This window comes from Microchirus variegatus (assembly GCF_963457635.1).
Source record: "Microchirus variegatus genome assembly, chromosome: 2".
Classification (NCBI taxonomy): Eukaryota; Metazoa; Chordata; class Actinopteri; order Pleuronectiformes; family Soleidae; genus Microchirus; species Microchirus variegatus.
The window spans coordinates 29,297,939-29,325,286 of record NC_139803.1 but is presented as its reverse complement, the minus strand read 5'-3'; the positions used below and the strand labels follow the sequence as shown (position 1 = coordinate 29,325,286).

The following is a 27,348-nucleotide window of genomic DNA, read 5'->3' as shown; positions in this document are numbered from 1 at the left end:
TGTGCCAAAGTCATATTAACCCCTTGACTCGTTAATATGCAGCGCACGGCGTTGCCCACGCACGATGAATATTCATATGGATGGCGTTTTCGCCGCCGTCCTCTTCCTCTACTCCTCCTCCTCCTCCTCACCGCGTCTCCCAGCCACGCAACAGCGTGCCGCGATCACGGAGGCGTCCCGCGTGACCCAAAACACTCACAGACGCACGTGTCCACGCAGTGAGTGAGTGAATGAATGGCGGCAGGTGTCGTGAGCAGAGAGCGCTGTCTGAGAGGGAGGCGGGACAAGATGCTCGTGGCAGGTAAATAAATAAATACATAAACAAACACACATGCACTAATGTTTACTCAAGTCTACCTGGTTTACCTGTGCGCGTGCTGCAGAGTTACCTGTGATAAACACACGCACGTGACTTCACCGTCATTAAATTAATTAAAAATGATAGAATATAATTCATAAAATGTTGTAACACTACATAATATTAAACAGTGTTTTATTTTGAAGTGAAAGTGAGTCAGTGACAGAACAGTTTAGCAGATTAAAGGGCCAGTGTGTGATTTTTTTTTATGAGGGTTTATTGGTAGAAGTGTGTAAATGCTTTCTCATCATACACTGTTTCCACAGCCACATCCTAAACAGACAAGAGCATGCATTTTATCGTTTAAAGTGGAAGCTTTTACGTGAACCAGGAAGAAGACATGGTGCGCAAAGGCCACCGTAGTGTGTCAGTGCCCAATCTGTATGCGCCAAACGTGCATCTGTCTGTTTTTCGTGCATATTATTTATTTAAATTGACGTTCACGGGTCATTTACCACATAATTAACTTGATTTTATTACTGGATGAATCCCATATTCACATTTTGTCCATTAAACCTTCCAAATACATTGGATTAATGTACCCGATTGGGTCTGTTTGTTTGTTTGTTTGTTTGTTTGTCTATCTATTATTATTGTTATTTTATTTAATATTCATTGTTTTTTCTCAAAAAACTAAATTGCATTGTCAGATCGGGCACTGACAGAGTCACTCACTATTAGATGTCACTAAGGGTGAATTCTAATTCCTTGCTTAACCCTCAATCTTAACCCTCAATCTCAAAAATGCGCGCTCCCTCTAGTGCAAGTGCTGTCCCGATTCTCAGAAAAATTAAGTTGAGGGGCGAGTTTAAGCGCTGTATCGCCCTCAATATGGAGATTTTCCGAGACCACCTTTGGGAGCAAGGGCTACCCAGAATGCATTGCGTGTTTTGATATAACAAAGATGGCGCCAAAAGCAGTGAAACGAGTACGCTACAAATTAAGTATTTATTATGAAAACCATTGTATTATCTTAGTTTAGGCCCATATATTGCGTAACATTTATTTTTATTTTACGATCTTTTGTCAATAGTCGGCCGGTGCGCAGCCGGTCGTTTGCTATGGTTTACTTTTCAATAAGCCGTGGTGTGCGGTAACTGTCAGCTGAATATGTCCGTGGTTGTGGTATTTGTATGAGTATCATCTTATAACTAACTGACAACCTAATAACTTGACTGACAAACGGATCGTTACAAATAATCGTGACGTAAATGTGTTCTTCTTCTTCTATTTTGGAGTTGACAGACTGGACGCAGCTTTTCCGTTATTCTGCCCCCCACAGTCTGAAGACGTATCTGCATTGAAGGGGTGTCCCATTTCTAAGTGACAAGAAAACCCTCAACACTTGGTTTTGAGGGCCAGTTAAGATTAAGGTTTAAGATTGAGGGTTAAGATAGGAATTGGAATTGGCCCTAATTCTTACATACTAGAGTTTTCATTAGACACTTCCTTCAATGTATCTGCAGCTGATAGGAAAAAAAATCTATATTTGAAAGCACAGATCTTTCTAACCTCTCCATCGTGCAGGAACAAACCATTGTGTCACAAATTGCATGAGCTCAAACGTCATGAAAGACAGTGTGGGTTTACATTCAAATACATTTTTACTGTCGATCTGGAGAAGCCCACTAAGTACACAAAGTATGACTGTTGTTGCACTGCTTTAGAATCTAAAAACCTTTGAATGACGGCCCTCAGGAACCTAAGCTAACATACTTAACCTTTATAAACCGAGTTTATCTCTACATTTGATTGAATACCTTCGTTGCCTGTTGAGGGGGAAAGTGATGAAATCTCTAAGCTAACCACAAATTCTCAAGTGGCAGCGAAAGCCTGCTGGGATGTATGGAGGGGATTGCGTTACAAATAGTTGATGTTTAAACTGGGATGAAGCAAATCTGTGTGGATCAAGTTCTCAGCGCTGACGAGCACTCGCAGGGAATATGACAGATAATGTTTAGATCTATGTCCAGACTGATGTTAAATATATATATTTGATTTGTAGCTGCCTCCTGTCGTCTTTCTATTAATCCGTTTATCTCGTGAAAGAGTAGGAAGGTTTGTAGGAACATGTGATTGAGGTGAAACCTGGTGCTCACCCACTCCGACGTTTGCATCGACAAAGTGCATTGTGGGAGATGGCCGTGAGCGCGTATAGCAAGAAGCGGGTGCCGCAGCATCCAGGGGCCCATCTGGGCATTATGCGCATGAAGGCTCCGCCCCCGTCGTAAGTTCCTGCGCCGTCTGTCAAAGCAGCTCGGAGACGCCGCATGGCAGAAATCTGTTCCTCCCCTTTCACCGTGGGGGGGGGGGGGGGGAGCTTAGGTGGGGACGGGGTTGTTCTGGAAGTGTGTGTGTTGTGTGTGTGTGTGGTTGTCAGTGAGGGCCAGGAAGCATGTGTCATGTCAGGACTGTGAGGACTGTGTCTTGCACATATGTCGTCATGCAGTCGCAGCCTTTTCTCTTCGTCTGTACTGAACACTGAAAATCACTTGTTTTCAAAGTTGCTCAGAGCCCTGCAGCCCCTTCCTTTAAAGACGCTCGCTATTCCTTGTTTCAGACATCATCGCAGTGACGTCGCTCCGGCGTGTATAATGTACGCCGTGACCTTGGCGTGAGTGATCCAGTGGCAGATTGCGACATGGTAGGGGCACAGTGGCTATTATTTTTGAGGCCGTGCAGAATAGACTGCCAATATTTCTTCCAAACGGGATGGAGGGGGAGGTCAGCTGACCAGAATCAATCTCTGCTACACGCTTCTCTATAACTCAGGGTGAAGAAATGTGTCTGGCTTTATTTCTTTGTTGTTTTTCACATGGCTGCCGTCTCCAGATTGCATTGAGAGCAGAGGGTTGAGTGTGTGCCAATTAAGAATAAACACATGAATGAGAACAGATATGCTCAGTGATTAGCTCTCCGGAAATGTGAAGTTTGAATATTCTCCTGCAGGCCCTCATCTTTAAATCCTAGTTAAACCTGAACTCGGTGAATAATCCATTCATCTTACATGGATTTATTCATGTATTTCTTTTTGTTGAGCAGCAGGACGTCGATCCCTTATTTCCTCATTTCCTCGAGTCAACTTCTGAGAAGAATGTTGATCGCAGGCCTCGACAGGATGTGCCTCCATCTTAATGAAGCCAGCGCCATAGTGAGTCGTCTTCTCCATAGCAACTGTTTCCGTTGCTAGGATACGGAATGTATGGAATGCATGAGTGTCTTAAAAAGTTGTGCTCTCCAGAGTCTGGAGTTGTTGTTTTTTTTCCCTCTCCCTCTCTCTGTATGGATGTCACACCACCACCACCACACTGGGTTGCTGATATTGAGGTCACAGCGGAATCGTTTCCTTAACTTACCTCTGACTGTTCTTTAAAAAGAAAACCAAAAAAAAAAAAGCCTTGCCTCTTTCCTCCCCTCCCCTGTTTTGCCCCGGTCTTTCTCGCCCCCTGCCCATCCTCCCTTCCTCCCATGCTGCAGAGGGTAGTTGGCACCAGTATAAAGCGTCAGCCTCCTTCGACGACTCGTGCCTGACTCTCTGCCAACCTGTGTGAAGCTAGAGAGCGGAGTAGTGAGAGGGAGGGAAGAGGGAAAGAGAGAGAATGGATTTTTTTGGAAGCAAATAAACAGAGCAGCCTGGAAATCGCCCTTCCCGTCACCAGTTTTGGCAGCCGGCGACAGTACTGCTCCTGTGTCTCTGCGTAAGGGGACAGCAGGACTTGGACTTCAAGTGTTTGGGTGAGGAACATGAGAGCATGGGTAGAATCGGAGGGTAAAAAAAAGACTCTGTACCCATAGACACGAGTCAAACGGGTGGCTATTCTCCGCTTGATTACGATGATACCAGCATAAGAACCCGGTCCGTTGTGTTTTTGGTTGGGCTCCAGCCGCCTACAATCACCGAGCAACAAAAGGTGACCAAAGTGTTCCGATTCAGTGTCGCGGGATACTGTACTGTGCTTCTCAGAGTTATCCTCACAAAAACAAAGGCTCACAAAAGAAATGACGCCCATATCGCATCCAAGTTGGAAGAAAATCCTTTTCATGAATCCTTCGCCCATATTCAGGCTGTTTTCCTCCTTTGTCAGCTCAGTCAGTCACACTCCCTGCTCGTGTTTTTGTCAGTCCCTGTTCTTTCTTTTTGCTGGCGTAGTGAGGCATCATAGTGAGGGTATTCAGCCAGTTACTTCTGTGTGTGTGTGTGTGTGTGTGCGTGTGTGTGTGTGTTAGGTGGGGTAATTCTGGCAGAACTGGGCACGAGGCTGGGGGGGTGGGGGGGTGTGCTGGGCTCGGCACAGTGAAAGGAGCCAGCCTGGTTCTGCCTGGACCTGTGCCAGCTGCTCAGTGGGAGAAATACCCACAGCAGAGGTTTGTGTGTGTGTGTGTGTGTGTGTGTGCGAGGATTGTGCAGCTGATTGTGCACTTGTGAAGCGTGCACGTGTTTGTGAGAGGTGAGGGAGTGAGGGATGATGGGAAGGTTGGTGTGAGGAAAAGAGAGAGTGTGAAGTGAAGAGTTTGGAGAGCAGCTGAGGGAGATGAGAGGGCGGGTGGAGTTTTCTGGACACTGCGCTGTGTGTCGGCGTGTGTGTGTGTGTGTGTTTTATTTCTCTCACTTTTATTGTTTGTTTATGTGTTTGCGTGTTTGTTTTCTCTGTGTTCTCTCTTGGATGAAGTGCTCGGTCTTTTTTCCACCCAGTGCCCAAAGACATGGTGGTCTGAACGCCGCGAGAATCCTTCACTGCCTCTCTGCCACCCTCATCTGTTGCTTCTCACTGGCTATTTACTCCTTTCATTGTTTTGGCAGCCTGATCTCTCCCCTCCCACTCCTCCTCCTCCTCCTCCTCCCCGTCCTATTGCGCACTTGTCTCGCTCACTCGCAGATTTTCTCCTTCTCTCTCTCTCTTTGGCAACTTCTGTTTTTATCACAGTGGCCAGAAACAAAGGACAAGAGGGTGAGATTGAGCTGAGGATAGAGCGAAGAGTTCCTCAGTCTCCCCTGCACGCGCACCGTATTCACACAGATATGCTTTGATTGCGGCCGACTCTGCCCGTGAACATGACCTCGCCGTGCCAAACAACCTGCTGCTAAAAGACAGAACTGTGTCACAACAGTGGGGCGCAGTGGGACGGCCTGAGGGCAGCAGCCGCGCAGGCCTCTGTGACATTTCAGGAGCCCTTTTATGCTTCTGCAATCTGTTCCTGCACAAAAAAAACACAAACATGAATTTGTATAATGTAGAATAAGTGACACACAAAGACTCTGGAGGCCCAATACTTTTGTTTTATTCTGTGCTGCAACCTTTGGTGTTTGTTGAGTGGTGGGATTCGCTTTTTCACAGTTGTATTGTGGCCATCTTGATTGTGTTTTCATTCCGTTTGTGGCCGTCTTGCCTTACTAACTCAGTCTGTCTTTGATAACAAATCTCTTGCTGTGTGCAGTGCAGGAATGTTGCCGGGCGACCAGAGATATAAACAGCGCTATACTGAGCAGGTGGAGCCGATGAGCTTAATCAGGACTGTGTGGTTTGCATGTAACGGACATCTGTTTATATTTTACAGTTTGAAGCGTCCTGGTCGTTTATCGTCTTTACCGCGTGGTTTTAACGCTCATCGATAAACTGCAGGTCGAGATCGTCGGCCTCCATCAAGGAAATAAAGCATTATGTCTGCGCCGGATTAGAGACTCACAATCACACAGTTAACATAAAGCGAGCATGCATTATCAGTGCATGCCTAAGCTCTTCGTGGACCCTGTGGCCTGTTTATCTGTTGACTAATATTAGTGGTTGCAGCGCAGACGAGCCTCGCTTAGTGGAGATTTGCGAGCTAAGTCACCTCAGTCTTCTTAAAGCCTAATCCTCCTCACACATCTGTGACCTACACACAAACACACACTTCCTTTTTAGGGCTCTAATTCCACACACAGTCAGCAGCAGCAGAGCGCCATCACCCACCGCCACCTCTCAGTTTGTTTTACTTATTACTTAGAGCATTTTTTAACATGGCGGAGATTAGGAGATAATTGGCTCTACTTGCAAAGCACTCCTCTGTGTGTAGGTTTGCACAAGTGCGTGTTGTGTGTCATGAGTTTGCTACCTGGTGGCTGCCTTAATGTATAACATTCAAGGACGTCAGCTAGATTTAGCGAGAGATCAGAGAATAATTGTGTTTAATTGTGGCTGCTGAGGAGAGGACAGCAGGGATATAATGACAGTCAAAGCTGTGTAATCTCTTAAATGTCTTCCAGCTCAGAAGCTTCTGGCTCTGATCTGCTGGCCTGGGTCAGGCCTGCTGAAAGCAGCTAATGCACCTTTTTACTCACAGAGGATTTATTTTTATTTGTATTGTGTGTTGTGTATTGTGTCCGCTCACAGACAAGCATGCGGTCAGCGGGAACCCCACTGTGGAGCCTTTTCCAGAAGGCATGGAGACCATCATGTTTGGTGAGACCACACAATCACAAACAACCCAGTGTGAGATCCTCATGTCCAACATACTGTGATGAACACTGTGTGTGTGTGTCTACATGCTCTCCTTATATCCAGGGATGGGCTGTTTCTGGGGAGCAGAGAAACTTTTCTGGCGACTTTCAGGGGTTTTCTCCACACAAGTGGGCTACGCTGGCGGCTTCACACCCAACCCCACCTACCACGAGGTCTGCTCAGGTACTAACACTCCTGACCGCAGCTTCCGACACTTTGATTTATATTCAATGATCACGCTGATCTCCTGGCAGGACGTTTCTCGGTGAGACGAGCAAAAGGTTTGAGAGACGGAAGAAAGAAAGGGTAGTAAACAGTTGGATGGAGTGTTCTGAGTGCAGCGCTCTCAGCCCTCTCGCCTCCTTCCCTTCATCTGCAGTCAACGACTCAGAATGTGCTGCTCCAGATGGGCTACACCCCATGTCCCCACCCCCCCTGTGACCTACTTGTAAGGATTGGGCTCTGTGCTGTGCTGTACTGCAGCGTTTTCTGCCAACACAGGTTACTGTGAATGAAACGCCAGAAACGGGCTTGTTATAGTGAGACTGGGATTTAGAGAGCGAGTATGTTTATGTTTAAATTCTCTATATTTGTTGTTGGAGTCGGTGAATCTGTCTTTTCTTTCTCTTTTCCAATAGATCATGTAGGGTGGTTGATATATAATTCAAGTGAAGATGTCGGGGCTCTGTCAGGAGCTTCTTAGTCTGGAGCTGCTGCATTTCTGAGGGCACAGGCACTGCATGGTGGGCATAGAGAGGAGAGGCTTTGGCTGGCAGACTTTCTGAGCAGAGGTGTTCAAGGGATTGTATGCTTCTTATCTCTTTGCCTGTATAGTTTCTCTCCCTTTCTCTGTCTCTCAGTTCCCCAGCAACAAGATGGTCAGCTACAGACAAGGATAGCGATGAAGACTGATGACAGAGATAGATTGAAAGCTGCGGCGTGCAGGGGGGAAACGGGTAAAATAAACTTTTAAAGTGAAAGAAAATTTGAGGGAAAAACAAGGCGTTGAGAGAGAATGGTTGCCTGTCCATCGGCTGAGGGAGTGCAGGCGTCGCTCCAGTGGCCATGACGGAGCAGAACACTGTGATGGCATGAGACTGAGGAGCTGTCAACACAGCCAGGGCAGGACAGACAGACGGACGAACACAGGAGAAGTCGACGATGGAACTGTCAGCAGAGCCGGGGAGGGATGGAAGGACAGGGAGATTCTTGGATGGCCTGACAGACAGGAATAAGAGAGCTTGAGTTGTTGTCAGGTTCTCCTCAGGAGGATGGGATATACACAGCTGACAGGTGGAGGGAAGGACATGTTAATATCAATAAACAATCTTTTTCCCTGACAAATTCACAATGCAGTCTAATTCGCAGCATCGGAGGTGAATGCTGTGACAGTTTATCCTTTATCTCCACAGTTAAATCCAACCTCAACCTTGTGTTAGCATCGTTCACATAAATCGTATTATGGGTTCCAACATGGGTTGTAATATTTCACTACTGGATTTCTCTGGTTGATGTCACATTAAACCAGTTTGTCACACATTGTTGAGCTCTGTCTGGTGTGTCTACATCACTACCAGCATCAGGAAGTCACATTGCATCCACATTTTTATTCCTATAGCTTCTGTAGGCTGCAATATCTGTTACAGTGCAACTTCAGAACCTCATGAATACATTCAGACACATAAATTCATCTTTAGTGATAACAATAATCACCTCAGGAGAATGTTAAAACGGATCACTGTAAGAACTAGAACTGTTCTGGTGAGGACTTTATGTTATTTCCCTCATCTGATCATAACAAAAGTTCCTCATTAGTTTTCAACAGCACAGAACAATTAAACAAAAAGGGGCCAGCGGGGTGGCGTGTTGATTTGGGTTTGCTGGTTATTACCCAGAAGGCCATTCACCCTACTGAAGAGTGCTTCAGCAAAACACTGAGGCTTTAGTGGTTTGTCTCACTCTCACCCCACAGCGAGAGAAAAACATTCTCCCAATTTTCATCAACAGGTCTTGACATCTACTTTTATTGTTTTTGTATTTTCTGTTTGTTCTGCTTTAGTCCTTTTTTTTTCTCCTGCTTACTGTTAGAACCTGCTACAGCCAGCACTCAGGACCCAGACCCAACACATCCATGACTGTTCTGACCTCTCCTCATTCAGATCACTCCTCAAAACTCCCCTTTTCATGTTTCATTGTTTTAGCTTATTTGTATGTATTTTTTTTTTATATGCAAATCAATTAGTATCATATTTATGCTGGTATACAAACAGAGTAAAACTGCATGCGGTCTCATACTTTATTTATGTATGAAATACTGTGTTGCCAGTGCTTGTTCGCAGCTGTCACTGAGTTCACTGAGCACTTTAAACACACAGGGATTGATGCGACCCTTGCGTTGCCCGCTGTGGTGTTTTATATGGAGTATGAAAAACAGCCAGAGTGGAAACTCCTGCAGACCTTCAGTGTCCTGACACATCTTCGACTTTTCTGATAAACCTTCCCTCCCTCCTTCACTGAGACACCACAGTAGATGCATGTAAAATAAACACACTTTTAAAAACAAGTACGTGACGTGAAGTGATCTCTACACAGTGTAATCCGTCGCCTGTGGCTTCCCAATGCTCTCCCCTTTTTTTTTGTTCTGCTGTCCCAGGGCACAACAGCGATCCAACATCTTCACTCTTTATGACAACAGCAGAGAGGGTTGTCTGACTTATTGCATATTGTTATTCATGTTGATGAATGTCTGTGGATTTGAACTGCTGCAGCTTCCTGCTGAAATATCGTTTTGATTCAGACTGTTGCATGATGGGACTGCTTGACGCCAGCTACCACAGTGAGCTCTTCATACAATCATAGCAAATGCAGTTGTCCTGCTACCATGTAAATGGCAAAACCCTGACATGTCCCCTCTGTTCTTGCATTGAAAGTTGGTTTTAATGATAATATACATTTTAAATGTCCGGAATTGTATTCACCCCCGAGTAAAAATCTGATGGAGTGTCATACAAATGTAAACGGCTCCAGTAAAGACTGGCTCTTCGCTGTCTTGTGCTCGTAGGAACTCTTCGTGTGTCCACTGAAAAACATTTAAACAGGTGAAGTCCTCCATGATCATCTGGCAGAACAGGATCCTTTGGGTGCGTGGCGTATAATTTTAGGTCTCAGGCCAGATGTGTGACTTTGGCAGGCTGTAGCTTATTGTGTGCGATGATGCACCTGATGCATCTTTCCCTGTGGTTATTCCTATATGTATATACTGTACGTGTACTCACCTGGACATTTAGAAAAAGGTTTGGGATGAGGTGTGTGCATTTTCTGTTGTGAATGCATGGTTTGTGCCTGCACCTGCACATGCACATGCACAAGCACGTGAGACCATAGCAGTCCCCACAGCTACAGACAGGAGTGTGTGTGTGTATTTTAGTTACTGCCACCATAAACTCCAGACTTTATTGCACTTTCACTCTCCTCTTCTCTCCCATTGTGTCATAAGTTGCTTTCAGTGTTTCTTGTTTTATCCAGCATTTGTGTGTTCATTTAATGTAATTGACTGAATGCGTTGTGTTTCCCCGTAGGTCTGACGGGGCACACTGAGGTGGTGAGGGTGGTCTTCTCCCCTGAAGAAGTCGGCGTCGAGGAGCTGCTCAAGCACTTTTGGGAGCGCCACAATCCTACACAAGGTAGCAACACGCATCCACACACAGTCACTCACGCACACACACACACACCCAAATATTGCCCTCGCATAAGACCAGTCCCACGAGGCACGGGGTGTATTAGAGCAGAAGGATGATGCCCAGACGTGTGCCTGAGTGTGCGTTGTGGTGGAGGAGGGGGGGGGAAGTCTCATGGGTGCAAGTCAATGCCAGACAGTGTTAATGTGTCTGAGCTCCAGCCATCCATTGAGAACCAGGGAGCCAAGGCCCAAATGCAAAAGCTATGTTAAAGCATGTGCATTACATGTGCATCGAGATCAATGTGTGGGGCTTCTGTCTATGAGTTTTATTGTGCTGTTTGATTTTTAGCTGGTTTATTCTCTTGATAGCACTTCAATCACACGCTGCTCTGATGCTGTAATATTTCCTCCTATTAATTCCCTTAAGTGTTATATGATCACATGGTTCACATTGTGACAGTGTTACATGACTTCCACTCTAAAGTGAGCTTGGCGTTTGTGATGATGATGATGATGATGATGACATGAGCCTTGCCATCTCTCTGGCTCTTCTTGCTCGCATGTTTTCTCTGCTCACTGGAGAAGGTGATGTAAGAACATTAATGCACCAGGAGGGTGTCTGCGTGCGCGCGTGCGTGCGTGCGTGCGTGTGTGTGTGTGAGAGAGAGAGAGAGAGAGAGTGAGACTCTGCTCGCTCATATTGAATGAAGTGAGTGGCCTGACTAGTTGGGATGAGATTGGGATCAAAGATTCATAGGCCAGACCTTCAGCTTTAAAATGGCCTTACACACATACACACACTCTCTCACACACACACACACACACACACACACACACACACACACACACACACACACACACACACACACACACACACACACACACTCTCTTGTATCACTGCTGTCATTTTTTTTTTTACCTCGACCGTGATTTCACAAAAATGTCTGCCATTTTTGAGCATCTTCCACTAACACAGCTCACACATTCTTTGCATTTCACATCCCCTCCTCAGCTCCATGTGTGTTTACAACAGCAGGATATACCGAGGTTCATTTGAGAAACGCATGAATGCCAGTCAGAAGAGATTCTTCTCCCGTTCTCTGCAGCCAAAGGCCAGAGACGTGTTTTACTGTGGGCAAAGGCACAGGCAAAGTGAAGCCAACATGCCACAGGGCGATGAGGCCGAAAGTGTAGTCATGCATTCCCCCCCTCTGGCCTTGTCTCATCTCATATTTTATTAATGCCATGCAGCTTATTGTCTATGAATTCTGCTATAGTTGTTTTTTTGTTTGTTTGTTTTTTGTCACAGTCAAAGACCAGCTGGCATATTTTGCACCACATACTCATGCATGCATGTTTTCATCTCTGCCTCCGAGTCCACGTCTCGCAGAGAGTCAAACGTGGTGTGGAGAGGTGGAGAAGTTGGGCCCTGCTTGGCTGAGACTTCATGCAAAGCTTAAGCTCCAATTTGTTCTGTCCACCTTTAGAGTTGGGCTTGAAAGAGAATGGATAAATGGAAAAAAGTTTCTGCCCAGATTCGCTTGAGATCATCGCGTATGGAGATGAGTCGGGGAACATTAGGAATTCTGTTTTTCTGTTTCAACGCAGAGCTCATCCTGCTTATATATACACTCATGAAGCATCATGCATATACATATTCACTTCCTTTTAATGTGTGGATGTGTGTCTGCTCTCGTGTGTGTGTGTGTGTGCATGTGTGAGTTAGTGTTTGTGTTTTTTTTTTAGATCTGTGCCTCCACTGCTTTGCCTTAGTTCAAAAGGGTTTAGTCCCGACAACGTGATGTAGTGCTGCGTCAGCTCCACCAATCCCGGCCTGGATAGCAACATTAGCAGCCAATCAGAAACTCCCAGCAGCCTTTGCTGTGTGCCCTCTTTCCATATTCAGCAACACTAGTCTCAATCTGCCGGCTTCCCTGGGAAGTTGCATAAAGACCCCTGATTTAAGACGCTCCCGTATTAGAAGTTTCTCATGTCTGCATTATGACAACTCCTCAGCAGCACAGCAACTTTGTCACGTGAGTGGGAAAACACTGGAGCGCCGAGCGACACCCACATGATGCTCTCTTTCATCATCACTGTATGTGAAAACATTGATTTGATGTGTTTAGAACCATCGGCGCTCAAATGCAAACACATTGTGCTCTTGAGCTCACGCGGCACATCGAGCATACTGTTCTCTTCACATTATGCACAGGCGCTCATTACGCCTGCTCATAGACAGCTTTGCTCCGTTTGTGCATGAATGCGAATAAGCACAACACACACACACACACACACACACACACACACACATGCATACGTGCACGCACATAGTTGCACCGATGACATGTCAGGGGTTGTTTTTACCCCAATGCTTCCTCACAGAAGTCTGTAGGCCCTGTTTCACTCACACTTATTTAACCTGAAACATGGTCAAGTCACCCTCTTTATTGTTCTATTCAGTGTCAGGGTCACCTGTGTTTGTTCCTCCTCTGCCCTTTACACTGATTCTCTTTGCTTCCTGTCTCTTTCACTAAGTTTCCTACATTTTTGCCTCCTGTCTCACCCTACACCTGTGTCCTCACCTGTCCCCACCTCTGTCCCCTGTGCAGCGGCCAAGTGAGTGAGCAAATGGCCCCAAAAACCCGCCCGGCACATCGGGCATAGCAGCTCAGAGCTGACTGCTCCCCGAGGCCATCTCCGCTCATCACGCGAATACACTTGCATCCACTCACTCCTCTTTTATCTCTTAGTCACCCCCCACACCCCCACCCCCCACCCTCTTCCTCTCTTTCCTCCCCCCTTTGCTGCCCTTCATCTTAACAATCGCGGCTTTCCCCCTCCTCCTCCTCCTCCTCTTTGTTTCCTTCTCATCTCTTCTCCTTTCCTTCCTTCCTTCCTTCCTTCCATCCTCTCTCTCTGTATTTTTTGAGGTCATGCAGTATTTATGGTGCGGGCTGCTGTTGCTGCGTCAGTGAACAGGCATCACAGGCGCACACGCCAGTGCGCACACACACAAACACAAATGCACAGCTAAGATGGCTGACGCGGCTGCTCCCTGTGCACGCTTGCCCTTGTAGGCGCCGGCGTCACGGAAGTAGGAACGAGTTTTTATTACGCACAAACACACGCGTAGGCGTCGTCATGTTTAATCTTCTTTTTGTCCCCATGCATTCTATTGCTTCACCCTCCTCCTCCTCCTCTCCTTTTCTCGTTCTCTCACTCACCTCAAGAAAGAGGAAGAAGAAGAAAAAGCGTTTGTTATTTTAGTAAAAATAAAATGCATCGTAGAGTTTCTGTTAATCAACAAAAACAGCTTTCACATCGACGACTAAGGTCATTATTGAAGCAGTCGTCAAACCTGCACAGTCATGCTGTGGCGGCAGTTTACTTTCTGACAGCTGAAATGAGCTTGAATATTCTGTTTATATAATATCTTCAGCCCAGCTGGCTGCGACACACGCCAATTCCCAGTTGGGGTGGGGGGGTTGGAGGGGGGGGGGGGGTGTACCTCTGCGTCCTCCCTGTGTCACTGCATCCCTTAATTTAGGGGTGTCTCTGCTGTCTAAAGCAGCCAAACCCCACAGGATCTGACCTTCACCTCTGACCCCGGGACCTCTGCCACCCCCCACACTTCTCAGTCGACCCCATCCTTCTCCCGTGGTTGGCTGAGAATGGCGTGCTCATTACCAGGTGTCATTTATTTCACCCTCACACACGCCGAGAACCCTAATTTATGGAGATTGCGGCACGTGTGTGTGTGTGTGTGCACTGCGTGGGGGTGGAGATCCATTCGATTTTTGCTGAGGTTTCCAAGTTTTTTGTTTTTTTTTGTTCTTTTAAAGTCGTCTTTTGTTTGTAATGAAAAAAAAATGTCTCTTCTATTTTGTGCACTTGTTCACCTTTCATAGAAATCAAAACTCTCACAGCGAGAGAGTCAAGACATTTATGAAAGTAGTGGGAGAAAGAAGCAGTGATGAGGAAGACATGATTACATCTCAGCCTTATAGATAGAGAGACAAAGAACTCAGTTTTGGTGACGTTTATAGTAAGAAATACTCACAAATATACATAGTTAAATTGCTGAAAATTGAATTTGAATTTAATTAATTGTGAAATTAAGCTGCAGAATAAAGATTTTCATTCTAAAATAGGACACAACAGTGGAAAGGCATCATTATTTTCCTACACATTTTTGCCTAAAGAGAAGTTTATTGTAAAACAAGCAATTTTTAATGAAGTAAAAACAACCTCTCTCTTCCTAAATCTGGATATCCTTTATTATTTTCTTCAACTGCAGTCTAACAGATTTTATTATTACACAGATTTCATTTTTTTTTTTGTTCTACTCCTGACTGATTTGGATTTGGATGCAGCTAAAAATAAACCGAGCTCTGACAACATGCCCGGGACCATGAAGTGATCATGTTAGAGAGCGCGGAGAAAAAACATCCACTCATGAAGTTAGAGAGGAAAAAATTCAAATAAATACCCAATTATATGTCATATGCATCGCTGTACAGTTTCAATCTTACTACAAATCATCCTATATTTTGCACTCTCTCTATATATCTATGTATATTATTATTTTTATAGCTGAGGCCCACACACACACACACACACACACACACACACACACACACACACACACACACACACACACACACACAGAGCGCTGCTATTGGTTTAAGGTTGGCTCAGTATGTGTAGTATCACCATCTGACAGCCAGCAGAGCATCACTTTCTATTTGCCTTTGCATTTGCATATGTCACCCTCCCTTCCCTATATATATACACACACATACAGTATATATATGCACTTACAGTTCATTTGTGTGTGTGTGTGTTTGCACGTGCTGTAAATGGTAGTGTATCTGCAGCAGAGGAGGAGGAGGAGGGGGGGGGATGCTCTCTCTCCCTCTCTCCGTACTCTGCCTCTGTCTCCAGCCCCGTCAGGAGCAGCTTACATAAGAACAGGGCAAAAATAGCAGCTGAGAGAGAGAGCGCAGAGGAGGAGAGAGGACTGTGCCTGCCTGCCTCGCACGCATGCAGTCATAACAGGACCACAGGGCACGCCGCGCAATCCTGAGTACTGTCCTGCACACACACACACACACAGTGAGTGACAATAGTGGAGATGTTCAAGCAAAAGCAGGTGTCTTTTCCTCCTGACCTGAATTAGGTGAAGTTAGTTACTACTGAGCGTCCACAGGGAGGTGCAGGTGGATTCAAAGAATGAAAAAGACCATAGATTGGTTCTTGCTGCAGAGTGCAGTCATTCTAAATTCACTTCATATGTTTTTTCCAAGTCTCTAATTGCGCGGAACCATTGACAACAGCCTCGCGTTTTTGTTTTACCTTATTTTTCAAATCTCACATTGATTTTAGTGCCCGTTCTGAGACAGACAGGGGATCGAGGGAGAGGCTCAGATAATCTCAGCTCTGACGCTTGTTAACAGATGAGGGATCTGTGTGAGAGACAGCAGGGGAGAATAAGCTGGGGTCAGCCGAGCGGAGGAGGGAGGCAGAGGCAGAGGCAGGGGCTTGTAAAGAAAAGGATGACACACGTTGGTACAGTGACCTTACACTTATGCCTGTCTGCAGGTTCCTCCTCCTGACTCGTTTACACTTTTCAGAGCAGGCAACAATGTCCAATTTAATCTGAGTAGCTGCTCACATTTCATCTTGTTTTTGTGCATCCTGTCCTTTTCTTTCTCTTCAGGCAAGAGTTGCCCAAAGAAGGTGGAAGGTGTAGCTGATAGTAGAAGAAATGGCTTTTATCCTTTTATTTGTATTATTATTATTATTATTATTATTATAGATTTTACAGAGTTGCATGAAGGTTCAAAGATGACTACCCCAAAAAAGTCTATTGCTCTGTGTGCAGTTTTGTGCCTGAACGTTAGAGAAAGACCCCTCCCCAGGAGGTGCCCTCCCACTTTGTCTCATTTTTGCCTCCTTTTGTGTCGAAGCGGTAACTTATACATTTTCTGATTTAGAGGCGCAGCAATTAATTAATATTTGTGGCTTTTGTGGGCGTAGGTCGATGACCCCCAGAGGCGGCGGCGTGTGTGCGTACGCGTGTGCCTTGCGTCCGACCCGTGGCCCCTCCCCCTTTTGTCCACCCCCCATTACCCTGTGCTTTCAGAGGCAAGGCTCTCATGCATAATGCAGAGAGAACAGGGAGGCTCTCATTAATAATTACTACCACCTTTGATGGATGGAGAAAATAACGATGGGGGCTGTTAAAAATGGAGAGAGCGACAGGGAAGGGAGGGGGGAGAAGCAGAGTTTTTGGGTGGTATTGTTGCTGCTGAAGTTCTTTGAGGGCTTCTTGAGGAGGCTTATGTAGAGTTTGTGTAATATCATCAAAAGCAAGGCTGCTCTTTTGGATGGTGTTCATATTTTTTGGGGCGGAATAGCCGTGTTGTGATGGCGGAGGGCGCTCTGAAGATGAGATTAAAAGGAATGAAATGGTTAATACTGAAGCTTTGATGGAACAGAACATGTTTGACATGAAACACCTCTGCTGTTTCTTGTGAAATTAAAGCTCTACCTTTTCTTAATTTTTTTTTATGTGAGATGAGATGAATTGTCCTCCAGTAAAAATGACTTTAATCAAATTAAAGCAGTCAAATCATTAGTGTGATGATAAATGACAGCTTGTATAATAATCATCATTATTATGCATAATTTGTCCATGCATAATCTTGCGCGTGTGTGTGTGTGTGTGTATGTTACCTCTTTATGACCTTTTCTGACCATGTCAGGACTACGATGCCTCATGGAGACCAAAACCTGGTCCTAATGAGACATAACTTATTTTCCAAGGTTTATGGCTATGATATAAATTGTTGTTCGACTAAGTTTTTGGATAAGGCTTTTATTCGGCTGTCCGAAAGCAAAAACCTGTGCCTTTGTGAGGACATTTTGACCTCGTGAGGACACTGTGGCTGCTTTAACGGACTCTTTGAGGATTAAGATCCTGGTTTTACGGTTAGGTTTTAGGCATTTAATGGTAATGGTAATGGTGAGGGTAAGGGTTATGGAAAGCATTGTTTCTATGAGTGTCCACACAAAGAATACAAAATGTGTGTGTGTTGGTCAAAACCTCGGGGGTCAACAGGGGAGGTCAGAGGGAACAGCGAAGCTCCGAGGCCACGCAGCCGGCCTATCAGAGTAAAGGCTAACGGTGGCCTTTGAAAGAGGGGGCTACCGTTAGCCTCGTCACCGCACAACAGCGCCGGGAGCAAGATGGCCGACATCCAGCACCGCAGAGATGGAGGGAAAGAGCGTGGACGTGTGGAGATGAAAGCAGAGGCTGAATGAGTGGAATTAAAGGAGAATCACAGCTTTAAACCCTTTGATTAACAAAGTTAGGATCTGTTGAAGATGAATATTCTGTTTATATAATATCTTCAGCCCAGCTGGCTGCGACACACGCCAATTCCCAGTTGGGGGGGTTGTGTACCTCTGCGCCCTCCCTATGTCACTGCATCCCTTAATTTAGCGGTGTCTCTACCGTCTAAAGCAGCCAAACCCCACAGGATCTGACCTTCACCTCTGACCTTGGGACCTGAAAGTGAATAATGGAGGGATGAAGAGAAGCGTGAACTACCTGCTTTAGGGATATTCTTTTTGTATATCCTGCTCCTTAATGTTTACAATCTTCTGTTCTGTTTTAACTTTGGGCTGCAAGGGAACGTTTTGAATGTGTTTCATTTTCCATTTCCTTTAAAAAAAAAAAAAAAATGAGAGTCTTAAATCATATTTGACACGCGCAAGACGTGAGTGAGTGAGTTTATTCACGGTTTGAGTGGAGAGAGGCTGAATAATGTGAACAGACTGGGTCACAGACTGTAAGAGAACAAGGTATGTAACCACTGTGTAGATGTCAGCATGTGTGCACGTTCTCTCAAACATTAACTATTATTCACATCTTTGCTTGATGTCAGGAAACGGCGATAATCACAGACTGTACACATGAGCAGCACTGCAGATTTCTGTGGTTGTTTAATTCATGTGATGTTGCATCTACAGTTCCCCTCTCAGCTTCCAGTTGATAGACCTGAAATGAAAATGTCAAGAGAGAACCCTCAACTCTGATTAGTTTCGCTAAATGTTTCATTGTTTTAAAGCTGCTTTGTTAATATTGACGAAGGTCAAACATCGCTCACATTCTACTGTACGATTCTCCTCTTGGTCTCTCTAAGAGCTCTCTCTTCACTCGCTCTTTGTTCAGGTTTACAGCTCGCTTTAATTTAATGTTGCGATTCAGGCACTCGCCACTCTCATCATCCTCGTTTCCCAGGCCCAGCAGCCGGCTCATTTCATCAAAGAAGGCCCGTGACAGCCTCCTGTAGCCGAGCAGCCGAGCAAACAGCCAATAGACGCAGTCAGCAACTCTGTGATGAACCTACAGGAGAATTTAGCAGCTGAAAGAAAGCGAGATCCATCCCTGAGGAAGTGGTGGAGAGCTCAGCACAGCTCAAAGGAGATGTGTAAATAGGATGAGCCACAGGGCTGGTGTCGTGGAAAGGAAGACTCGGGTTTGTGACCCGGTCGGAAAAAAGGTTCTTTCTGCGTGGAGTTTGCATGTCCTCCTCTTGTGTGCGTGGGTTTTCTCCCACAGTCCAAAAACATGCAGATTTTGGTGGATTAGGAAAATTGGACATTCTAAAGAGAGTGGATGGTTGTTCTCCACTCCTTGTATGGAGGATACAGCAGTAGACGGATGAATGTTCATTTATCATCATTTATAAGGTGATTATTATGAGTCCAGCATGTTCTGCTTCATCCAAAAAGGCCAAATATATTTCAAAATCATTAACATATGAGGAATAAATGGACACAATTGCTGAACATATACACCATGCAAAAAAAATCCACTGACTCGTGTCATGTTCCCTCTAAAACACACTGGTCTTGGCGCCTTTGTGTGGATTGGAAATCGTTGTCCAAAGCCGGCGTAGTCGGACCTAAACCTAAGTGACAGAGGCAGGAATGAAGCCAATATCACTGTCAGTGGGTCTGAAGGGCCGAGCTGTAAAAAATCCAATAGAGGAACGCACACGTGCCACTTGACCAGAGATTGAGGATTAAGCAGCATAGATTAAGAAAGCAGTGATTTTTCTGCTGCGGCAACAAGAAATAACAGCTGACTGTGAAAGATGGTGAGTGGTGGAGACTGTGAGGAGACAACTGGAGATGTTTTGTACATTCTGAATGTGCAGGTCCAAATAATCCGACACACCTACACACTGCAGGCCTCTCTTATCATATCTTTAATTGAGCTTCATCACTTTAATGTGTGCAATGATGAGATGATCTGTCAAAACTGCTTTCCCGCTCTCATTGTGGCTCTTATGTTGATCTCCGGGGTTCCTCATTTTCTCCTTTTGTGTGTGCATGTGTGTGTTTTCAACGCAGGCATGAGGCAACTGAATGACCATGGCACTCAGTATCGCTCAGCCATTTACACGTCCAGCCCCGCTCACCAGGAGCTCGCATTGAAGAGCAAAGTGGCCTTCCAGCAGGTATAATACCCACTGCACACACACATCACAGGCTTTTATTATGACATTTACCAGAGCACGAAGCATAAAGTCAGGCTGCTGCTGCAGAGCATGTGTTTAAAATGTCTTTACAAATGGGATTTTGTTTGGTAATTTGTGATTTCGAGTTTAAGTGCTGCACAGAACTTGATGTTTGTGTATTTAATTTAGTTTTATAGCAACAGCAACTTAGGAAAAAGGTCCTAACGAATGAAACAGCTGAGGTTAGGGTTTGGGTCTCTGGAGTGGTCACCTCTTGAAGTTTGGATAATGTTTCCGTTAAGCAAATCCATCTCCGTGCCGTTTATCTCCATCTTCATTTCATCATTGTCCGATCTCTTGATCTGAAAGAGAGGAACTGGGGTCACCAGGTCACAGAAACGCATTTCTAAATCATTTTCTTTCAATGGCACACGCGTCGCTCTTTTGTTCTTTGCGTCCATCTGCGCGTCCATCCATCGTCCATCGTCGCTTTCCTCTCTAAATGGTATTCATGGACAAGCTGGCAGGGGTGCAGAGGGGAGAGCAAATTATGATCGCCATGGTTACTCAGGACACCGGGGGTCAGCAGTTACAGGCCACAGGGCTGCGCTGTTGCCATGACAGCAACCTCCCAACCTTGGCCTTGGGCCGGGGGTCAGAGGTGAGAGAGGAGTGGCAGCTGGGACCAGTCAGGTTGGAGGGTGGGGGGGGTGGGCGAGGCAATCAGATCACAGAGCCATGACTGACAGGTTATCACCTCACAGGGAACACGCACAAACACCTCCAAATACGTTGAATTAGCAGTAGAGAATCATTTCAAATACTTTTTTATTTTCTTTAACACTGAAAACAGCAGTTTTATATATGAATTGTCTTTGTTTTTTGAGTTGAGTTGATCTTATTCTCTCATAGTGCGATCATATGATGTCATGTGTCAAGGCAAAACCTCCAGAATGGCAACTACATGGGCCTAACAGTGACACTGTTAATTCATTCATAAGCAATTATTTACTGTAAGACAATATGTATGAAATTACAGTAAAAAAATAAGTATACATGATAAGAGACCACTAGTCCATAGAGATAAAAAAAATAATCTGGGTGAAAACTAATCCAGGGTTAAAATCACAGCTCAAAAAGAGAGCCAGTCCTCGACGCCGTTCTCCCAACTCGACGCTGCTGACGCTGCCGATCTGTCAGCCACTTTAGTGCCACCTCAGTTTGGTGTGTGTGTGTGGGGGGGGGGGAGACACGCCGCTGGGACACATATCTCCTCAAAGCAGCTGACACGCTCTGAACCAAAATGGCAGCTCTCTGCCCTGAAATGGCTGCCTTCGCCGCAGCATTGATGCTGAGTCTGGGAAAAAAAAAAAAGAGGAGAGAAGAAGCCTGGTGTGAAAATGGCATTGGTTCTGAGAGAGGGTTTTGATCCGTGTGTGTCTGTCTGTGCCCATGAGACTGTGTGTTTCTGTGTGTGTGTCTGTGTGTGTGTGTGTGTGTGTGTGTGTGCGTCTCATCCTTAAAGACCAACCATCTTCTTTTTTTTTTTTACCAGCGTGTTCATGTTTAGTTGAGTGAGTGCCGTCGATATAAGGTTGACCAAAGATCATCAGTCATCACAAAAATCCTGATTCCACGCCGCTGCCAATCCATTACACACACACACACGCACACACACACACTGAGACATACGTTTGGCACATGCAGGCACAGCCCAATGAATAATTAACCCATACTTAGAGTTTCTTCTTTAGGGCTTTCAGTTTCTTAACTTCAGCACTGGAGGTGGGGGAGTTTTGGGGTGGTGGTGGTGGTGGTGGGGGCGGATAGGGAGCGAGGCAGAAAAGCTTGTTTAAGCGCGAGAGCAGAGAGGGGGGGAGAGGGTTGAGGAGAAGGGAGTTCTCCATAATGAAATTTGAAATTTGCAGAACATCAAAGGCTTGTGTAGCCGAGCCTCTGTGGCAGCGGAGCAGAGAGGAGGAGTGCATCGCTCTCTCTCTCTCTGTCTGCCCCATCTCTCACTCTCTCTTTCCCTCCATTGCTCCCTTTTCTGCTAAAATGTGTCTCCCCAGAGCTGCATGAGAAGGGGGGGGGGGGGGAGAAGAGAAGGGATGGGAAGAGTTGATTAGGAGGAGAGTGCAGGGTGGGGGTGGGTCAGAGATGGGTTAGGGTTTAGAGGAAAAAAAATTTGGGAGAACAGGGGTTCTCTGTATGTGTGTGTGTGTGTGTGTGCATGTATGGAACAATAGGTTTTATCAAGCCAGCTTGAATATTGTGTGTGTGTGTACATGTGTGTGTACGTGTGTGTTGGGCCTCGGAGGGCTGAGTGTGCCCTCTGATAAGACATCCTAACGTAATGAGCTTGAAAGAGGGGGAAATGCAGTTTTTTTTTTTTTTTGGATGATGCAAAGAAAAAATCTGGGGGATTGTTTGGGGCGAGAAGTGTTGAGGAGAAGCCCCGAGGTTTTTAAAATAAAAATAAGGGAGGGGGGCATAACCAAAATCGGGAGGTTTCGTAATCAAGCTTGAAGTCGCGCGCGTCTCGTTTTTTGGAGAGTCTTCATAAGTCGTCCGCCCCCTTTAATCTGTTCGTCTTTCACATTTGAGATTCTGTCTGTGCTTTATTCAGGAAAGTGAAGTCTGAACCTATCGATAACAATCAGGCATCTAAAGAGCCCAGATAAAAGTGCGATAAAAGGTAATAACAGTGTTGCTTTGATGCTCATAAATAACTTTTTCTTCTTTTTTTTTTACCATGTTCGCGTTCGCTGCAGCCGAATCTCTTGATGTTGAGCTTCGTGTCATCTACCTTTGTGGGGTGGGGGGATAAAAATACAAACGTAGGGCGCGCTCCTCGTCGCTCACACATCTTTTCTGCCTCTCCAAATGTAGGAGCGTTGGCTTTCTCCTCGCTCACAAAATGTAGGCGCGCTCGCTGAAGATTAGAGCCCAGCTAAAATGGATGCCCGACCCGCGTTAGCAGAGAGAGAGAGTGAGAGAGAAATGAAAAGAGAATGAAAAAAGAAAAAAATCCTCATCCTCTGTGCACAGAGGATGGAAAGACGTCCTCGAGCTTCCACACACACACACATTCACACAGTAGCAGTGATGCTTTGACATGTGGAGCTTTTTAAGGAACTGAACTCAAACAAGACGCACATAATGTTTTACTCTTTCAGACTATTGTGTACAGTGTTTTTTCATCACTCTCTCTGCATCTCTCTCTCTCTCACTGTCTTCCTCCTTTGACCTCTCTCTCTCTCCTGGAGGTCATTGAGGACATGCACAGTGCAGAAGACTAGTTGATAAGTAATCCTCTCAGACCGGTAACCTCGTCTGTGACCGGCATTTTTACTACACGACAGCTTTATTTTGAAGATGTTAAAGAGCTTTTCCATGCACGCGTTCACGTGTGCAGCTGCAGTGGAGATAAAAAAAAACCAAAAAAAAACCAGATCAAGTTTTTGCATTTTTGTCGTAAATTGTGCGTTTTCAATGATGCCAAACAAATCATTTATTTAACAAGAGAAATAGGCAGGCATTTGTTGTCATTCAGAGTCCTTGAAATCCTTGAAAATGCTTGAATTTTAATGTTGTGTTTTTCAGAGTTTGAAAAGTGCTTGAATTTTTTTGGGATCAAGTGCTTGAAAACCCTTGAATCAGTGGCTGTTTTTTTTTTATTTTCTTTCACAACAAACAGATAATTGACTGAAGAGTAAGAGCGTCGTAGCTGAAGGCGTAAGATACACTGAAGAGTTTTGCCTGAAACACACTTTGGTGTATAATAAAACATGATTTTAGTATAATTCATATAATTTTACCACACCTGAACAGAGCTGGAAAGGTGCTTGAATTTGAACGGGTGTATGAACAGGACACACACACACACACACAGGGTTAGGATGAAAAAGGCCTTCAACCAGAATTGATGTAGAAATTACCTGTCCTGAAAATTGTAATAATCAAATAGCAGTATCTGTGCCACGTGCTTCATGTGTGAAATTATAGCTCTATGAGTTAATATTTGACTTTGAGTCTGGGATAAAGACAAAAAAAAAAAACTGCAGCAACAGAGGTGAAAATAGTAAAAACATCCGTGGTGATTGCATAAACCGAGGTTGTATTCGTCCTCAAATGTTTTACCCTGAGTCATCAGTGTCACAAAGTCTGCAGCCACAGGCCCACTGAGGGAGAACGAGAGAGAGAGTCACAGGACAGTGGGTTAAGGAAAGAGGAGAGAGACTCTCCGCACTCTCTGCTCTTCCTCTCTCAGCGTGTCACGTCCTATTTGTGTCCCAGAGCCGAGTCTCTGGTGATGGTCATGGCAAGAGTGGCTCTCTCTCTCTCTCTCTCTTTCTCTCTCTTTCTCTCTCGCTTGGCTGGAGAGCAGCGACGACGAAGAGATGGTCTGTGTGTTCACATGAGGGAGAGAGGGAGATAATGAGAGAGAGAATTTAGCAATGGGGGGGGGGGGGGTGAGATGTAGGGAGAAGAAAGGAGGAGAGAGAGAGAGATGCACTCGTTCAGCCATGTCTTTGACAGGGGAGTCTTTCCGACAGGCGTGAAGAAAGGAAGGGCTGAGTGGGCTGAGTGAGCTCAGCCCTGGACGCACACACACACACACACACACGCACACACACACACACATACACTGCATTGATGCACACAGTATATTAATTTCTTTCAGATTAACCACAGCTTTATGCCTAAACATAACCATAATCACAATCTCAACCAAAAACCACCTCGTCTCAGACCTGAAGGCCTTAAAAGGACCTGCTATTTATCCCATAATAGTAGCCGATTACTCACAGGTTGTGTTGTTTTTTTTTTTTGTGACACCACAGCTGAGTAAAGGACACACACAACATTTCCTATTTATTCCAGTCGTCTCCCACACACACACACACACACACACACACACACACACACACGCATACACACTCATCCTGAGGTTGTCTTCCTCTCTGTGAGTGTCTTTCCTTCATCTTTGCCATTTTTATCCTCCACATTTCTTCCCTTCATGCTGCTGCTGCTGCTGCTGCTGCAGTGAGAGAGAGAGAGAGAGAGAGAGAGAGAGAGAGAGAGAGAGAGAGTGAAAGCAAAGCCACGTAAGGTTATACACAGTGGCGTGACGCCATGCATTCTGATTTATGGATCTAAAATGGCCGCCATGTTGTGACTGCTGTAGAAAGCTTGGATGGATAAAGAGTGAGGGAGTGGTGCGCGGCTGAACTCTATTCTGCTGCTCTGTGAAAGGCAGACCCTTCTCTTGGTGGACGTTGTGTACCAAGCATCCTTTGCCCTGGAGGCTTCACTGCTTCACTGCTACAATGCTTTTGCTGGTGGTGACTGAATAATTAGGCCACGATGTACGAATCTCCATGGTCATGCGAGGCTTCCTTTATTTTTTTTTTTAACGACAATGCTCTTAGGACAGAGGCGGCGAGAGTGGGCTCGCCTCGCAGCATCTCTGTGCATCTCTAATGTAAAGATGTCGGCGCCTGTGACGCTGCTGCTGCTGCTGCTGCTGCTGCTGCTGCTGCTTCACGTCGTTGGCTGTCGATGGCGTGCTGTGTGGTTTGCGGACACTGCCTCCTTCCTGCCCGGAGATTAGAGTCCTCACATTGTAACGGCAGCCACTGAGGACGTAGAGGTCAGCTGCTGCCTCAGCCTCTCTCTCTCTGTGGGGGCGCGCGGAGCTTTGATTTACTGACTCCACTGCATCACCTCCAACACACACACACACATACTCACACACACACAGCCAGTGCCACACTGCCTCCATGTGGGCAAAATCACACATTACCCTTTTGCCCTTCACTGACGTTTCCCTCCTCTTACATGACACTTTTCTTTTTTGACATAGCTGATCTAGCAGATTACAGCAGGAATCTTTCAGAGTAAAAGTGACTGGATAGGTTTGAGTATTAGTCGTTCTTTTACACGTGTGACACATGATGCGGGTGAGAGATTGTTTTACTACTGAAGGATTCACTGCATTGACAAATTAAAACAGAGACGACGAGACCGATAAAGCACATGAAAATGAACACGAGCTCAGCCTAAATGAAGACAACAGGGTGAGGGTGAAGTGGTGTTCCTGTTCATGTTTCATCACATCACACACACACCATTAGTTTCCTCATGCTGTCATTGTTCTTGACGGCCATTTGGTGGCAGCAAAACAACCCGTGAACACATGATTGTATCATCTGGTAAAGTTGCATCGCTCTGATGAACCAAAGCTTGTTTAATATTCTTTTTAAACCTGACCCCAATAAAGGATCAACCTGCAAACTTTAACTTATATTTTTAAATATCCAGAGGTTGCGTCTATTATTTAGATGCTTGTTGAATAAACCCTGCGAGTTAACACCCCCGCCACGATGCACAGTTCCACCGTGCACAGACGACGACGACGACGACCGCGTGCTGTGACCCAGAGAGAGAGAGGACTGAGCACTTGTATTATTAGATAGAGGAGGCTGCTCGGCACAGCAGGGACATCTTTGATTCATCTGTGAGGTGTTTATTGAGGTGTTTGATGCCCCCCTCTGGAGATGTTTAGAGGAGTGGAAGTGTGAAAAGTGTCTTCTCAAAGAGAGCAGTTGACTCTCTGATGCTCGGTCCCACAGAGGCGAGCAAAGACTACAAAGATTTTTTTTTTTTTTTAAAGTAGGTTGCTTTCTTGTGTCGCTCAATCACTCTGCTTTCTTTACTGTATTAGTCAGAGGTAGTGAAAGTTCACGCCCACTGCACCACGGAGCGAAGCAGTTATTTGAAAGGAAGGTTCGTTCTGTGTCTTCAAAGGAGCTGAAACTTTCAGGACTTCGGCGATGGAAACAGGTGGCAGAATTTGAATTGAGTAACGTGATTAATGTAAGGCAGACATGAGCACAGGTGCAAAAAAAAGAAATCAAGTGAGTCGTGGCCCATGTCTTCCATTTAGCTTCAGGGTCCCTGCTGCTTTTCTGTCATTAATGTTGTCGCTAACACCTCTGGCTATTTGTCTTCATAAAACATGAGAAAGGAATATTTTTACAAACCATTGTCACTGCCTATACAGAATAATATATATATATATATAAGTAACTATTATGTGTGTGTCTTCTTCATCAGGAGTTGGATGACAGCGGTTACGGCGTCATCACCACAGAGATCCTGGAGGAGCAGCAGTTCTACTACGCTGAGGATCATCACCAGCAGTACCTGAAGAAAGTACCTCACGGCCACTGCGCTCTCAAAGGTACCGGTGTCTCATGTCCCATCGGAGGCAAAACAGGCGAAGTGTGA

At 45.5% G+C, this 27,348-nt stretch overlaps 1 protein-coding gene across 1 annotated transcript; it reads left to right on the top strand.

Moving 5' to 3' along the window:
* Positions 1-36: 36 nt before the first annotated feature.
* Positions 37-27,348, top strand: msrab (methionine sulfoxide reductase Ab; the record flags this gene model as incomplete). The annotated part of the gene is made up of 7 exons (XM_083906338.1): positions 37-181; positions 245-301; positions 6,730-6,798; positions 6,901-7,020; positions 10,416-10,520; positions 19,946-20,052; positions 27,175-27,348. The coding sequence occupies 7 exons, from the start codon at positions 37-39 to the stop codon at positions 27,346-27,348; spliced, it is 777 nt and encodes a 258-aa protein (XP_083762464.1).